The sequence below is a fragment of the Nicotiana tabacum genome, chromosome 22 (assembly GCF_000715075.1).
Source record: "Nicotiana tabacum cultivar K326 chromosome 22, ASM71507v2, whole genome shotgun sequence".
NCBI lineage: Eukaryota > Viridiplantae > Streptophyta > Magnoliopsida > Solanales > Solanaceae > Nicotiana > Nicotiana tabacum.
This window is the reverse complement of record NC_134101.1, coordinates 199,776,827-199,792,768: the sequence shown is the minus strand read 5'-3', so window position 1 is coordinate 199,792,768 and position 15,942 is coordinate 199,776,827. Positions and strand designations below refer to the sequence as shown.

Sequence of the window (15,942 nt, the reverse complement as noted above, 5' to 3'; positions counted from 1 at the left end):
CGGATATGTGTTGGCGAAGAAAATTCTCCGAGCAGGTTATTATTGGCTCACCATGGAGCAAGATTGTATCAGTTTTGTGCACAAATGTCACCAGTGCCAGATACACGGAGATTTGATTCATTCTCCACCATCAGAATTGCACACAATGTCAGCACCATGGCCTTTCGTTGCTTGGGGCATGGATGTCATTGGACCAATTGAGCCAGCAGTATCCAACGGGCACAGGTTTATTCTGGTAGCCATTGATTATTTCACCAAATGGGTTGAGGCTAAACCTTTCAAGTCTGTAACCAAGAAAGCAGTGGTTGATTTTGTTCACTCAAATATCATCTGTCGATTTGGAATCCCAAAGGTGTTCATCATGGATAATGGTGCTAATCTTAACAATAATTTGATGAAAGATGTATGTTAGCAGTTTAAGATTAAACATCGCAATTCCACTCCATATCGTCCCAAGGCGAATGGAGCAGTCGAGGCAGCCAACAAAAACATAAAGAAGATACTTCGGAAAATGGTAGAAGGTTCCAGGCAATGGCATGAAAAATTACCATTTGCGTTGCTGGGTTATCGCACTACTGTCCGTACTTCAGTAGGTGCAACTCCTTATTTGTTGGAATATGGCACTGAAGCAGTGATACCTGCGGAAGTTGAAATCTCGTCCCTTCGGTTTGTCGCTGAGGCTGAGATTGATGATGATGAGTGGGTCAAAACCCGTTTGGAGCAGTTGAGTTTGATTAATGAAACAAAATTGGCAGCAGTGTGTCATAGCCAGTTATATCAAAAGAGAATGGTGAGAGCGTACAACAAAAAGGTGTGTTCCCAAAAGTTTGAAGTGGGTCAGCAAGTAATAAAGTGCATCCTTCCATACCAGGTCGAAGCGAAGGTCAAGTTCGCCCCAAATTGGCAAGGGCCGTTCATTATAACAAAAGTGTTGTCCAATGGTGCTTTGTATCTAACAGATATCGAAGGCAAATGTGTAGACATGGCTATCAATTCTGATGCAGTCGAGAAATATTATGTATGATTTCTTTGGTTCAATTGTTGATTATTTGTACTTGGCATTGTTTCAAAGATTGGAATGACGAAGGCAATTTGTTCTGCTATCTAAACACTCTACCCTTTGTTTCCCCTTTTGAGCCTTATTTATTTTATTTCATACCCCTCTTTTTGAATCAATAACGAAAAAGAGAGAAAATAAAGAAAAGAAAAAGAGAAAAAAAAAGAAAAGAAAAGAAGTGAAAAGAGAAAATAAAGAAAAAAAATCAGGTGTGAACTATGTTTGACCTGATTCCTGTTAAGGATACGTAGGCAGCCTCATAGCTCGATTATATCATATCAAAATAAAAATCATAAATTCCCAAGCAAGAAACTGGGGCAGAAGTTGTGATTGTGGTAAGAGATCAGATTCTAAAAGTTGTAATTTTGACCCATTTAAGTTGCTTTGAGCCTTTTTGATACCCTTTTTCTTTCCAAACATATCCAAAGAGTCCACATTGTCGTCCAAAGAAAGACCTCCTGATTAGTCTTCGAGAGATGCCAAGTTAAGAAAGTAAAGAGGATTCATATCAGGGGTAACACTCTGGTTTAAGTAAGAGAAATCAAAAAAAGAGAGAGTCTTATTGGTGAAAACCCTCGCAGGCACCATGAGGCGACGAAAGCTGAGAGAAAGTAAAAATGAGAGAGTCTTATTGGTGAAAACCTTCATGGGCACCATAAGGCGACAAGGAATTGTGGAATGAACAAATGAGAGAGGTTTGTAGGTGAAAACCCTTCAGGGCACTGCAAGCCGAACAAGGTCTGTAAGCTGGCAGAAAGTAAACATCGAGTTGCAGAGATCTTGGAGCACAAAGTAAAACAATTGGAAAAGTGATTGGTTAAATAGACTGGGCTGATTAATCCAAAATGCATACCATGATTATTGGTGTCAGTTACTCCACTCAGATAAGTTTCTTTTTCTCTCTCCAACAGACATCCAAATTTGGATTTTCTTCTTTATTCTTAATTCTCAAAATCGTCGCATTTCATTGCTGTTAATTTTACTCCTCTAAAGCTCTTCCAAGGTTAGCCTTATTTCAACAAATAAGAAGGAATTTCAAAGTTTACTACCAGTTTCAAAATTGCACAAAGCAAAATGCGGCTAGGACATGCCAGAGATAGTGTGATGAAAAGTGGTACATAGAGTGTAAGCAAAAGTTAAATCAGTGAAATGGTTCAGTAATGTCGCGGGAGACGCAGAGGTCAGAAATGAAAAATAATGGTTGGGGTGTAGAGCACTCAAATCATCTAGGGTCCTGGGGTTAAGGATAAATCAGAAGGTCAAACAATTCTCGACTGGCTCAAGGCAGCCAGTCAAAGCAAAGCATGACAAAGGAAGAACCACCTTCAGCAAGAATGCCACAACTAGCCACCACGTTTTAAACTGACAAGATTTTTCTTTGATTTGAAACAGGGGAAAAAATTTCGTTTGTTTCGGAGAAATCCTACGTGAAGAAAGAGCAAGTACCAAGCAGGTTTGATCGCAAAGTTCTCAGGACCCTCTTGGAAAATGGGACCTAGTTTAAAGTTCAAACAATCATGAGTAGAAATATCTAGCGTAAGTCGAACCCAAAAGAAATATAAGTTGGCATGTTTGAGATAGGATTCAATTAGGAGTTTTCAGTACCCTCCTGAATAATGGGACCTAGCTTTAAGAATTCCATTAGATAACAAGATTTAGTGTAAGTTCTACTGTAAGGGAGTATAATTTAGCCCTAAAATTGTCACTCTTAAGATAAAACTTGATTTTGATTTTCAGGACCCTCCTGGATAATGGGATGAGTTTTAAGACTGTTTTAGATAACAAGATTCAACAGAAGTCATACCTTTAGAAGATATAATGTACTTTGAAACAGGCATTTTACTAGAAGTTTTCAGGACCCTCCTAGTTAATGGGATCTAGCTTTTAAATTCTTATAGATATTTGGTAGCATGATTCAATTAACACTCACGGATATGCCCGGCTACAAAATTGGGGCAGAAAATTTTCTTTTGTTTTGTCTATTTTGTGGAAGTCAGGTGCCCATCTGAAGAGCAGGGAAGAACAGCACTAGTTTCAAAGAATAGAAAGCAGTTCATACCCAAGCAATCAGGAACCTGCCTGGAGAAACAAGGAAGGACAAGTCAAAGAAAAGTAGTTTCAAGAAGAAGACAGTTCAAGTCAAGCAATCAAGAGCCCACCTAGAGAGCAAGGTAATACAATTCAAGTTTTAGCAGTCAGGCGCCCACCTGGAGAGCAAGGGAATACAATTCAAGTTTCAGCAGTCAGGCGCCGACCTGGAGAGCAAGGGAATACAATTCAAGTTTTAGTAATCAGGAGCCCACCTGGAGAACGAAGGGAAGAAGTACAATTCAAGTTTCCGTAACCAGGAGCCCCGCCTCGAGAATAAGGAGATAAAAATCAAATTTTGGCAATCAGGTGCCCACCTGGAGAGCAAGGGAATACAATTCAAGTTTTGGCAATCAGGCGCCACCCTGGAGATCAAGGGAATACAATTCAAGTTTTGGCAATCAGGCGCCCACCTAGAGAGCAAGGGAATACAGTTCAAGTTTTGGCAATTAGGCGCCCACCTGGAGAGCAAGGGAATACAATTCAAGTTTTGGCAATCAGGCACCCACCTGGAGGAGCAAGGGAATACAGTTCAAGTTTTGGCAATCAGGCACCCACCTGGAGAGCAAGGGAATACAGTTCAAGTATTGATAATCAGGAGCCCACCTGAAGAACGAAGGGAAGTAGTTCAAGTTTCGAGGAAAAGCAGTGCAAGTATTGGCAATCAGGAGCCCACCTGGAGAACGAATGGAAGCAGCAAGGTTCAAAGGAGTTCAGCAATCAGGAACCCACCTAAAAACGAAGGGAAGCAGTTCAAGTTTCGAGAAAAAGTAGCGCAAGTGTTGGTAATCAGGAGCCCACCTGGAGAACGAAGGGAAGCAGCAAGGTTCAAAGGAAGACAACAATTAGGAGCCCACTTGAAGAACAAAGGGAAAACATCTCAGAATGCAATTCAAGTCAGCAACAAAGGAATCTCACTCAGAGAGTACAAGTCAGCAGGGCAGCAGAAACTGCAAGTTCAAGTTTGAAGATATAGATAGGATTCTTGTAATTCGTATATCATAGTTTAGTCTGGCTTCTTTTATTTTGTCACGGTGTAATAAGGAGTTCAGTAAGCAGAAACAGCAGCAATAGCAGCAAAATCACAACTCTTCGGTAGTACCAGCTACCAAAACTTCTTGAACTACACGCGACTTGATTCCCCTATAACCCGGGATATGTAGGTTGTCCTAAACCAAGACTCGGTTGCACCATTTCTCTTTTCTCTTATCCTTATTTCTTCCCTTTTGAATAAAAATATATTCAGAAATTAGTCACATGGCTCACCTTATCTTTGCTTGAAAACTCTTCATGTTTCCAAACAAAGAGGCTCTCTCTAAACTTGGGCGCCTCTCTTGTTCTTGGCAGCCATGGCTGCGTTGAGCTCTCCCCAGCTTTTGGCTGTGGGAGAGACAAATCAAAACACTACTGAAACTATAACAAATTCCAAATCAACACACTCCTACGCAGCACAACTTCAACAAAACAGTGTGTCCAAAGTTGAGTTAATTCCTGTTGTTGTTGTGCATAGAGATCCAACGATTGAGTTCACCATGGACCAGGTTAATGAATTTACAAGAGAAGAGGGACTGCATCAGGCTGTCGTGATGAAATTTTCATACGGCAAACCAGAATTACAAGATATCATAAAGAATCTGCCAGCGCAATTCGATATTCAAGGTTGATGTAATATTGGACTGTTGGAATATTGTCATCTGCTGATCCGTTTTGATTTATTCAACGACTTTGTTAAATTCTTATCAAGGTCGACTGGATATATGAAATCAAAAGGTGATGAATTTTTCTTTAGAACTTTTCCATGGTCACTAGGATTTAATCCGAGGGAAGAAACTTCAATGGCAGTCGTGTGGATTTCCTTCCCAGGTTTGCCTCCAAATTTCTTTGCTAAGAGATCACTGTTATCTATTGCATCTGTTGTGGGTAACGTTCTTGTTGTGGATAAATCAACTCAGGAGAGAACTCGACCTAGTGCAGCTAGAGTTAAGGTAATCCTTGATCTTATGGACAAACATCCAAAAAAAGTTAAAATTGTTATGACAGATAGAGTTACTGGAAAATCCATCGTGCATGAACAAGAAATTATTTATGACAATCTTCCAAGATATTGCACGTACTGCAAACATCAAGGGAACAAAGAAATTTCGTGTCGAGTGAGGCAGAGACAAGTTGAAGAGGAGGCTGCTGAAGTAGATACAACAGATGGGATAACTCTGCCTGCAACTGCCACAAGACTTCATGAAGCTGTATCAAACAGTGGGGCAGGACAAATTCAATCTGTTGTTGCCAATGATTCTCATGATGTAGCTGTAGATGCACATGGTGGTGTACACAATCCAGTTGCAGCAACAATGGTGGAAAAGGAAAGAATTGGCATCGACAGAGATGATACAGCTGGAAAGGAATACCATAATGTTGTTGTGGGTTCACTTGGTGATGATGGTAGCTTTGTGCAGCACATGGGACAGGGGGAGTCGTGTTTTTGAAGAATCTGCTTTTAATGAGGGCTCATCAGGTCAAAAAATTTACGGTATTGGTGTGCAACAAAGAAATAACAAGCATGTGGGTCAGCATAGGCGTGTAATTGATATTGTGGGCTCACTTGCACATGATGATAATGGTAACACTCAGCAAATATTTGAAATAAATAAGGACATGGCCGAAATAATTGACAAACAAGAGGGCCATGGTAACATGGAAAACGAAAAGGTGAAAGGCAAAAGTGGCGTTAATTTGAACATGCTTGTGCGCCATTTGGATTTGCTAATTGAAAAGCAAGATGGAATGGAATCTGCTACATGTTCTATGGGAAAGAATGCTGCCGAAAAATTCAAACATGTGGGCCATTTTGGTCTTGAGAAAGAAAAGGATCAAGAATAATTAAAGGAAAGTGTGTGGGCCATGAGGGCTGTCGCACCTCCTTTTCACCGCGCCCGCGGGGCGCAAGGGAGTTTTCTCCAATTAAAGGACAGTCGAAACGGGATTTGTTTGTTTGTTTCAGAGTCGCCACCTGGGAATTTTAAGGCGTCCCAAGTCACCAATTTTAATCCCTGAATCGAGGAGAATATGACTCTGTTTATTATTCTGCGAACCAGAAATTCGGATAAGGAATTCTGTTAACCCGGGAGAAGGTGTTAGGCATTCCCGAGTTCCGTGGTTCTAGCACGGTCGCTCAACTGTTATATTCGGCTTGATTATTTTGATTTGTTAAATACATTTTTATTGCATGATTTTATTGTTACCGCTTCTATTTAGATTGCTTATAATTAAAGACCCTTATTTGAATCGAATCACGCGTACGTGTATTCGTTTTATCTATTAATATTTTTTAACGTGAAAATCGTGTCACGCGTACGTATACACAATGATAATATAATAAGTATTATTTATTTATTTTTCGAAATTTTTTATTATATAAAAAAAAAGACTTAAGTTCGAAATTGTGCTAAAAATAAAATTAAGAACGTTCGTCGCTCTTGTATAATTAAATATTGAACCGCACATCTCGAGTTATATGAAATTAATATTGATATTCTCCGAAGAGCCCCCTTTTTATTAAATGTTCATTCGAAGTTGCGCGAACGCATAATTCGAATTGCTTTTAGAAATATAATCAGGTTACGCGAACGCATCCCTAATCATGCAAAAGATTCTTAATAGTAGTATAGATTTTCCATAAATGTTTATTGCATCCATCTATTTTTAAATGTAAGAATCATGGAGAATTACCGATTGGGATGCCACCAAATTTCTTGACAAAGAATTCAAAATTTATTAGGCGTTGCTACAAGTCTTATTTTACGCGTATGAATTATATACCTCAAAACTATTCAAATTTTAAAGAATTAATGATATGAAAAAGAAACAAACAACATGTAACTAAAGATACTACCATTTTTATCGTGGATCCAACATTAACATATCCAAAAATCGAATCGCATATAAAACTGGAAAAAGAATTAATTTGATAAACAAATTAATAGTTTCTGAAGAATTTTTATTGTTATATTTAATGCGAATTCTATTTCTACATATCCTTGACATAAAATGTTGCAATTCGTGCTTGTAAATCCCATATCCTTCTCATATACTTGTTTTTAGTCCAAAGTTATAATTGCTTGGTTAATTTGTTTACAAAGGTTGAGTTTGAGATAAATAAACCAATTCTTATTCTCTACCTATGCGACTATTTGCAAACACTTAACTCTATATTTTGTAAAAAAATCATTGACATTATTTCATATATTAAAAGAAATGAGTTGATCGCGTTCCTAAAATAACTAAGCCATTAGTTATTAAGAAAGAGAACTAATCTACTAATTGATTTAATACTATATTAACCAACTAAAACAAAACTGAAATTTAAACTAATAAAATTTAAATGAGTAGAAGACATCCTTATAATTTCAAACTTCATTTACTTGCCATGTTGAAGCTCTTCACAACATGAGTTTAAAAGATATGTACCTGATATTGGAAGCAAAAGAAAATGAAGATGAAAATCAGCAACAGTAATAACAGTGCAACAGCAACAACTGCCCAGCAACAGTAACAAACCGGTAACAGACCGGTGGAGTAGTAATCCCAAAAACAAAAGCTTTAAGCTTTAAATGAAACAACAACCATTAATACTAATTTCAAACAAAGAAAGAAAGCAGTAGATTTTTTAGCTTTTATTTTTATTTTGAAAGCTTAAATATTTTTTCGGAATTTTTCTCTCTTCTATTCTCTGTCCGTTTTTTCTCTCTATCTGTGTGTGTATTTTTTCTCGTCTGTAGGTGTTCTCTCTCTGTATTTCTCCTCTCTCCGTCTTGTGTTCAAGACTTCACATATATATAATCTCATTCCATAAATCTTTTAATCAATTAAATCAATACTTTTTCTCTACCCAACCCATTATCTTTCCACTCATCCCCATTACATTAAATAAACATATCACACCACCCCATTATATTTTGTCCCCCATGCTTTATTTAAAATAATGCAAGATTCCCCTTTAAATTAAATCTTGTCCCCCTTTATATTAAATAATCATATCACAACCCACCCCATTTCATTTTGTCCCCCATGCTTCAAATAAACAATTTCAAAATGTACAATTCCTAAACTACCCCCTCCGACCTTACTGAAATTACCAAAGTACCCCTGAACGTACTACAAATTTACCAAACTACCCATCAGCTATAACACATCAATTAATCAAACTTAACCAAAATATAGACAATATGATCAATTTCTAACAATGTTCAAACAACAATATGAACATGGATGAACATCATAACAACAATATCACATGAACACGATTTTAACAATATTTCAACAACAAATCACATGAACACGAATTGAACAACAAAGAACAACTAAAATTTGATTGAACAATATTTTAGCAACAAACAATCCTATTTTCGGATTCAACAACAACAACAAACAAAGTATGAAGATTTCTAAATTCAATCATATTGAACTTAAAATCAACTCTAACAACATTACAACAAACAATTCTTATATTAAACTTTAAACAAGATTATGAGAACAATTCAAGCAATAATCATAAATGGTAAACAAGAAATCAAACTATACAAAATTCGGATTCAAGATCATCCAAACAAAGTATGAACATGAATGAATCTATTTTAAGACAACAAACAAGACGGATTAAACGATTAAAACAATATATTCCTTTAATACAACTAAATTCTTTAAACAAATAACAAGATCGACGAAGAAACAATTATGAACTTAAACTTGAACTTAACAATATTAACAATTTCTAACAATACATAAACACATTAAACAAATTGAAGAAATAGTTGATTAAATTTCACTTTGAATCTAACAAACATCAAACTAACAAATACTTACTTAAACAATAATACAAACATGAAATAAACATGAAAACAACTAATTAAACTTCTATTTTGAAATCTGAAAATTAATTTAACGAAACATATGAACAAACTAAAATTATTTCAACTACGGACAAACAAAACAAACATTGAATCATTTATCGATTTTGAATCCGAAAAACAACGAACAACAAAAAAATATGGACGAAATTTGAAAACATAAACCAACTAACCGATTCGAAACAACGACGAATAAACAAAGAAGATGGAGAGGAAGGAGCAGCGGTCCGCAGCTGGCCATGGCAGCATCAAAGCTTGCTCGTCCATGGTGGAAACGTGAGCAGCAGCAGTTGGGGTGCGTTTGGGAGGGTTTTCGCGAAGAATATGAAGTGACGATGCAGCCACAACTGCGTGAACAGTAGAAGCCATGGCTAGACGCGAGAAGGAAGGCAGCAGCGACGGAATAGCAGCAACACAGTAACAAAAACGTGAACAGCAGTGCTGGTCATGGCGAAGAGGCAGCAGCGCACGTCGAGCAGCAGGTGAAGGAGCAGAAATGGCTGCGTCAATGGCGGACACGGGCAGCAGCTGCGACGGAGAAGCAACAGCGTGGTCTGCTTGGTTGACGACAAAACAGTGGCGACGGAGTGGCTTCGAACCAACTGCTCGACGTGCAGCAGCAGAAGAAGAAGCAGACGATGCAACAGAAGCGACAATGGAGGAATCGAACATGGATGGTCGTTCATGTTGGTGAAGCCGCGGATTGTGTGTGTGCTACGTCGACGTGGTTGTGTGTGAGTGTGTGTTGTCGACGTGGTTGTGTGTGTGGTGTGGGGATGAAGGGAATAAGAGAGGGGCGGCCATGGTTTTTGGAGCTTTGGGGAAGAAGAAGATGATGGGAGGGGTGGCGGATTGGTTTAGTGTTTTTAGGGTTTTCTTCTTTTAATTTTTTTTTTTGTTTTGTTTTTGTTTTGTAAAAAATGAAAGACAAAAGGGGGTTTGGGTCTTTTGGGTTATGGACTGGGTCGACCCAGTTCGAAATGGACTGGGTCGTAGGGAAGATTGGGCCATTTTTTGGGCTTGTGGCTTAAATTTGAAGAAGAGGCTCAATTCCGACTTTCTTTATATTTTCGCTCTCTTTTCTTCTTTTATTTCTCTAAAACTAAATTATAAAAATACTCAAACTATTATTAAGAACTAAATTAAGTTATAAAAGCGCAAATTAACTCCCAATAACAATTACCGCACAATTAAGTATTAATTAAGCATAAAATTGTATATTTGGACATTAAATGCTAAAAATGCAAACGATGCCTATTTTTTGTAATTTTTATTTTTTTAAAACAAACTTAGTTACTAACAATTGTATAATTAAATCCTACATGTGAAATGCGACATATTTTTGTATTTTTAATAATTTAACAAATAAACATGCACAGACAAACATACAAATAGTTACACAAAATATCACAAAAATTGCACACCAAGAAAAATTATTTTATTTTTGAATTTTTTGGGAGTAATTCTCATATAGGGCAAAAATCACGTGCTTACAGCTGCCCCTCTTTGCCCGAAGACACGAAGGGTTTTCGTGCAAAGATAAAGCGAGCGATTTTTGCCCATCCGAGTACTCCGTGTGAAGCATTTTTTTGAAAAAGATTTGACCGAACCTTTGCTTCAAAGGTTTCCTACATATCCTGGGCTAAACAGGAATCAGGTCAATGTAGTTCGGGAAATTTTGGTAGCTGGGACTACCGTTGGACTGCAATGTTACTGTTGTTGCATGCTATTACTACTGCTTACCGATCTCCTTGTTACACCGTGCTTAAAAGAAAACAAGAAGCTAAGCTATACTGCAATTTTTCTTGTTGCCTTGCTTTCTTGTCTGCTTGCATTTTTTCCGGTGCTTTTCTTCTTTTTGACACATGCACTTGAGTTTGTACTGTGACCTCTTGTTGCAACCTTCTGTTTCCCGGTGCTGGGGATTTTTATTGTTTCCTGCTGGGGATTCCTATTGTAACCCTCTGTTTTATTGTCCTCTGACTTGATTTTGAAATGTATGCCTCTGTTATCTGGGCGGGCTCCCAACTTCAATACTTGAAAATTAAAGACTTGAAATGTATGCCTCTGTTATCTGGGCGGGCTCCCAACTTCAATGCTTGAAAATTAAAGACTGAAATGTATGCCTCTGTTCTATGGGCGGGCTCCTAACTTCAACAACAAAAATAAATGCCATTCCTCTCTTCAGGCGGGCTCCTGACTTCAACAACAACTTTGAAAATAATTCACCATTCCTCTCTTCAGGCGGACTCCTGACTTCAACAACAACTTTGAAAATAATTCGCCATTCCTCTCTTCAGGCGGGCTCCTGACTCCCACCAATACATCGCCATTCCTTTCTTTAGGTTGGCAAGATTTCAACAACTTTTTTTTAAAATGCCTTTCCTCTCTTCAGGCGGGCTCCTGATAACAACTTTGAAAATAATCGACATTCCTCTCTTCAGGCGGGCTCCTGACTTCAACCAATATATCGCCATTCCTTTCTTTAGGTTGGCAAGATTTCAACAACCTTTTTTTTAAAAATGCCTTTCCTCTCTTCAGGCGGGCTCCTGACAACAACTTTGAAAATAATCGCTATTCCTCTCTTCAGGCGGGCTCCTGACTTCAAATCATACATCGCCATTCCTTTCTTTAGGTTGGCAAGATTTCAACAACTTTGTTAAAAATGCCTTTCCTCTCTTCAAGCGGGCTCCTGACAACAACTTTGAAAATAATCGTCATTCCTCTCTTCAGGCGGGCTCCTGACTTCAAACCATACATCGCCATTCCTTTCTTTAGGTTGGCAAGATTTCAACAACTTTTAAAAATGTCTTTCCTCTCTTCAGGCGGCCTCCTGACAACAACTTTGAAAATAATCGCCATTCCTCTCTTCAGGCGGGCTCCTGACTTCAAACCATACATCGTCATTCCTTTCTTTAGGTTGGCAAGATTTCAACAACTTTTTAAAACGCCTTTCCTCTCTTCAGGCGGGCTCCTGACTTCAACAACAACTTTGAAAATAATCGCCATTCCTCTCTTCAGGCGGGCTCCTGACTTCAACCAATATATCGTCATTCTATTCTTCAGGGGGGCTCCTGACTTCTTCTTAAATTCTTCATCCTCGTTCTCCAGGTGGACGCCTGACTTCTTCTTAAATTCTTCATCCTCATTCTCCAGGTGGACGCCTGACTTCTTCTTCAATTTTTTCATCCTCGTTCTCCAGGTGGATGCCTGACTTCTTCTTAAATTCTTTTTTCATCCTCATTCTCCAGGTGGACGCCTGACTTCTTCTTCAATTTTTTCATCCTCATTCTCCAGGTGGACGCCTGACTTCTTCTTCAATTTTTTCATCCTCATTCTCCAGGTGGACGCCTGACTTCTTCTTTAATTCTTCATCCTCATTCTCCAGGTGGACGCCTGACTTTTTCTTTTCTTTTTCCTTCGCTCTGCTTTGTTCTTGCTTGCTGGGGAAAATACCACTGTGGGAGTCTCCTTTCTTCCCCTCCTTCAAATTCAATTTTTTTTTTTTAGAATTTATTTTCGCTCAACACTGCTAGGGATAAAAGTGTTATCTTCTTGGGATAACGTTGTTGAGGATAATGCTGCTGGGGAATTTTATCCCTCCAAATTGATGCTTCATTCTTCTGGAAGTTGCTGAGGATGATAATGGTTTTTGCTTTTCTGAGCACAAATGTCATCCCTTTGTTCTGTCTGCTGGGGAACAACTTCTTTTATTAAAACTTGTTATGCTGGGGGTAAAACTGGTTCAAAGACCACTTCCCTTGAGACTGGTGCTATATTCATTTTACCCTGAATGGGTATCTGACTTCCAGAAAATTTTCCAAATGAAAGGAAAATTTTCTGCCCCAGTTTGACAGTCTCCCTTATGGCATGCATTTCTCAACATCAATGCCATTTCCTTTACCTGTTTCAAATTAAACAAAATTTGTTAGTTTAAAACGTGGTAGTTGGCTGTGATACTCCACTGGGATGGCTTTTCCCTTTCTCCTTCCTTGCTCTGCGTTCCACAACTTGCTGGGGGGTGATATTATTTGCTGGGGATAATCTTTTTCTGCTGGGGATATCCCTCTTCTTTCGTGGCATGGCTCGGGGACTTGCATTTTCTCGACCTTTTAGTCTCGCATGAATTTCCCAAATCATGCTTATTGTTCTCCTTGTTTGTCCATGGGCCTTGGCCTTGAGGTTTTAATAACCTCTGATTTTGGCAAGGATATTCCTCTTACACTCGTTGATCTTTTTGTCAATTCCCTTTTGCTGGGGATATCTTTTTTGACACTGGCCTCGCGCTTGTTCCTTGCTGACTATACCATTTGTATATACTAGTCAGATCTAATCTTGGAAAGCTGATGGCCTATTTTGAAGTCATTTCCCACTGGTTCTGACCAAACAGACTCTACTGGGGAAATTTCTATGAAAGGAAAAAGATAAAAGGGAACAGAATAAAAGACAACAGAAAAAGATGACTCTTTAACAAAAGAAACTATAAATAAAGACCTATCAAACGCAAATACCGACTCTAATGGTCATTGACATGCACATGTGGCCTATCCTATGCTGTTAATCGTCTTTCAAGACCTTCAATTGGCAATTCCCCATCTGATTCTCAATCTTATTCGACTTGTAGTGCCCGAAGGGTTTTCACTATCAAGCCTCTCTCATTTTGGGTTTTTCTTTCAACTTTCATCGCCTTATGGTGTCTGTGAAGTTTTTCACCGATAAGACTCTCTCATTTGTATCATTTTCCAGCTGGGGATTTGGAGTGTTGCCAGTATGACTCTCTCTGCTGGAGATTAGAGTCCTTTCTGCTGGGGAACAGAATGTTATATTCGCTGGTAAGACTCTCATTTGTCTGACTTGGCATCTTTTGTAGACTGGTCAGAAGGTCTTTCTTTGGACCGTAATGTGGGTTTTTTGGATAGGTTTAGAAAGAAAGGGTATTAAAGGCTCAAAAAAAAACAAATAAATTTGGGGTTTAAAAAATACAACCTTCGAAATCATATTTGTTTACAACAAGCGCAACTTTTGCCCCAGTTTCTTGCTTGGGGATTATTTATTTATTATTTATATTTTTTTTAATTTTTTTTTACACTATGCACACCATGCACATTATGCACACTATGCACCCTATGACCGAGCCGTGAGGCGCCTACGTATCCTCTTTGAGCAATCAGGTCAAACGTAGTTCCCAATTCCTCTTTTTTCATTTGACTTTCTTTTGTTTTTTTTTCATTTTTCTTTTTCTTTTTCGTTTTTTTTTTGATTTTTTCTTTACCTTCCAGGCTCGTATTTCCTAGTCGTTGCTATTGATTCCGAACGAGGGGTATGAAAGAAAATAAATAAGGCTCAAAAGGGGTAACGAAGGATAAAGTGTTTAGGTAGCAGAATAAAATGCCTTCGTCATTCCAGTCTTCAAAACATGCCAAGTGCAAACAACACAATTGAACATAGATTTATAGTCTCTTCCGATGGTGCTGGACTTGACAATTATGTTAAACACTTGCTTTTTCATTTGTCATTTCTAAAGCACTGCTGGGCGACACTCTCACTCTCATGCACGACCCTCATGCCAATTTGGTGAATCTTGCATTTAACGATTTTCTTGATGTTTTACTTGCCCCAGTTCCACATGACTCGGGCTTCAAATAATCTCAAACCGTTCTTATTTCCTTTAAATGCTTTGATCACCTTCCCAGGGTTTTATGATTAACTTTATAGACTAGGCCCAAACTGTGTGCGCATGTCATGTCCCTAGAATCGGCATTGAACGAAAATGACAAAAGGACTAAATAAAAAGATGACTGGAAATAATAAAAGACCGGCTTTTGTATTAAACTTCCGGCGAAATGGTTAGAAAAACAAACAAAACAACCCGAATAAAATCTTAACACAACATTAACGAGACTTAAACAAACTGATATGACAAAAATGGAAAGATAAGAAGGTTTGACACAAGACAATATTCGGATTACAACCCTAAGAATAATTCGGATAACAGAAATGACAACAAAATAAACCACCAACAGCTTCTCTCTTGCTAACCAAGGAACGGAGCTTCCTCCCATTTTATCAAAATTGGCATCTTAGCCACTAAGCTTTGCATTAGTATTGCCAAGACCATTATCAGCTTCCATATCATCAACCTCCGTCAACAAGTTCTCGATAGGGTTCGAGTGCTCCATGTTACTGTTATCGATCACAATCCGCCCTTCTTGGATCATTTTCTCTACTTCCCTTTTCAAATTACGACAACTCTCAATGTTGTGCCCTATGACATTGGAGTGGTACGCGCATTGCGCTGCCGGATCAAAGTTTCTTGCACGTGGATATGGAGTATATGCGGGGAGCGGCTCAATCAAGCCAGCATGCTTTAGCCTTTCAAACAGACTTGCATAAGATACTCCGATAGGGGTGAGAGCTTTTCCTCGTTTCAACAACCTTTCGTTCCTAAATGCTTGATTGGGCCGGAAACCTGATCCAGGGGGCTTCCGGTAGGCTTGTGAGGGTGGATAGGCCTTCTGTGGAGCTGGGTATTTGGAAAGTGAAGCCCATCTTTGGGAACCTCGTGGAGAGAAGTAGCATCGGGGAGGGGAGTAGCGTGGGCGAGTGATGGAGCTACTCGGGTAGCTAGGAAAACTGTCATAAGTGGGTTGGGATGGAGAGTATGGGGGATGGGTAATGCCAGAGTTTGAAAAGCTTGGCGGTGGTGGGGGTGGTGCTTTCCCAGTTATCCATGCTTGATACATGTCTGCCACATGTTGTTTCAGCATTTTCACTTCTTCTACCAACCCGTTGTTCTGTTCGACCAATTGTTGTCGGTCATCAGTACCGACCCATTCTGTTCTGAGGTTCTGTGTCATTTGCTTTGCGGGGAGGAGTTACCACAACCAACCACTT

The 15,942-nt window shown here is 38.8% G+C and overlaps 1 protein-coding gene across 1 annotated transcript; it reads right to left on the bottom strand.

The window, feature by feature from the left end:
- Positions 1-7,451: 7,451 nt before the first annotated feature.
- LOC142176663 (uncharacterized) lies at positions 7,452-9,943 on the bottom strand. Its single transcript, XM_075244777.1, has 2 exons — positions 9,222-9,943; positions 7,452-7,609 (listed from the first exon to the last, which is right to left on the bottom strand). Exons 1-2 carry the CDS (start codon positions 9,718-9,720, stop codon positions 7,560-7,562), a joined length of 549 nt encoding a protein of 182 aa, XP_075100878.1. The 5' UTR covers positions 9,721-9,943; the 3' UTR covers positions 7,452-7,559.
- Between the last annotated feature and the right edge of the window lie 5,999 nt (positions 9,944-15,942).

Coding starts and splice junctions, on each gene's coding strand:
- LOC142176663 (XM_075244777.1), bottom strand. CDS start 9,720: ATGTTCGATTCCTCCATTGTCGCTTCTGTTGCATCGTCTGCTTCTTCT. Junction 7,610..9,221: donor TTCGTCGTTGTTTCGAATCG/GTTAGTTGGTTT, acceptor TTCCAATATCAG/GTACATATCTTTTAAACTCA.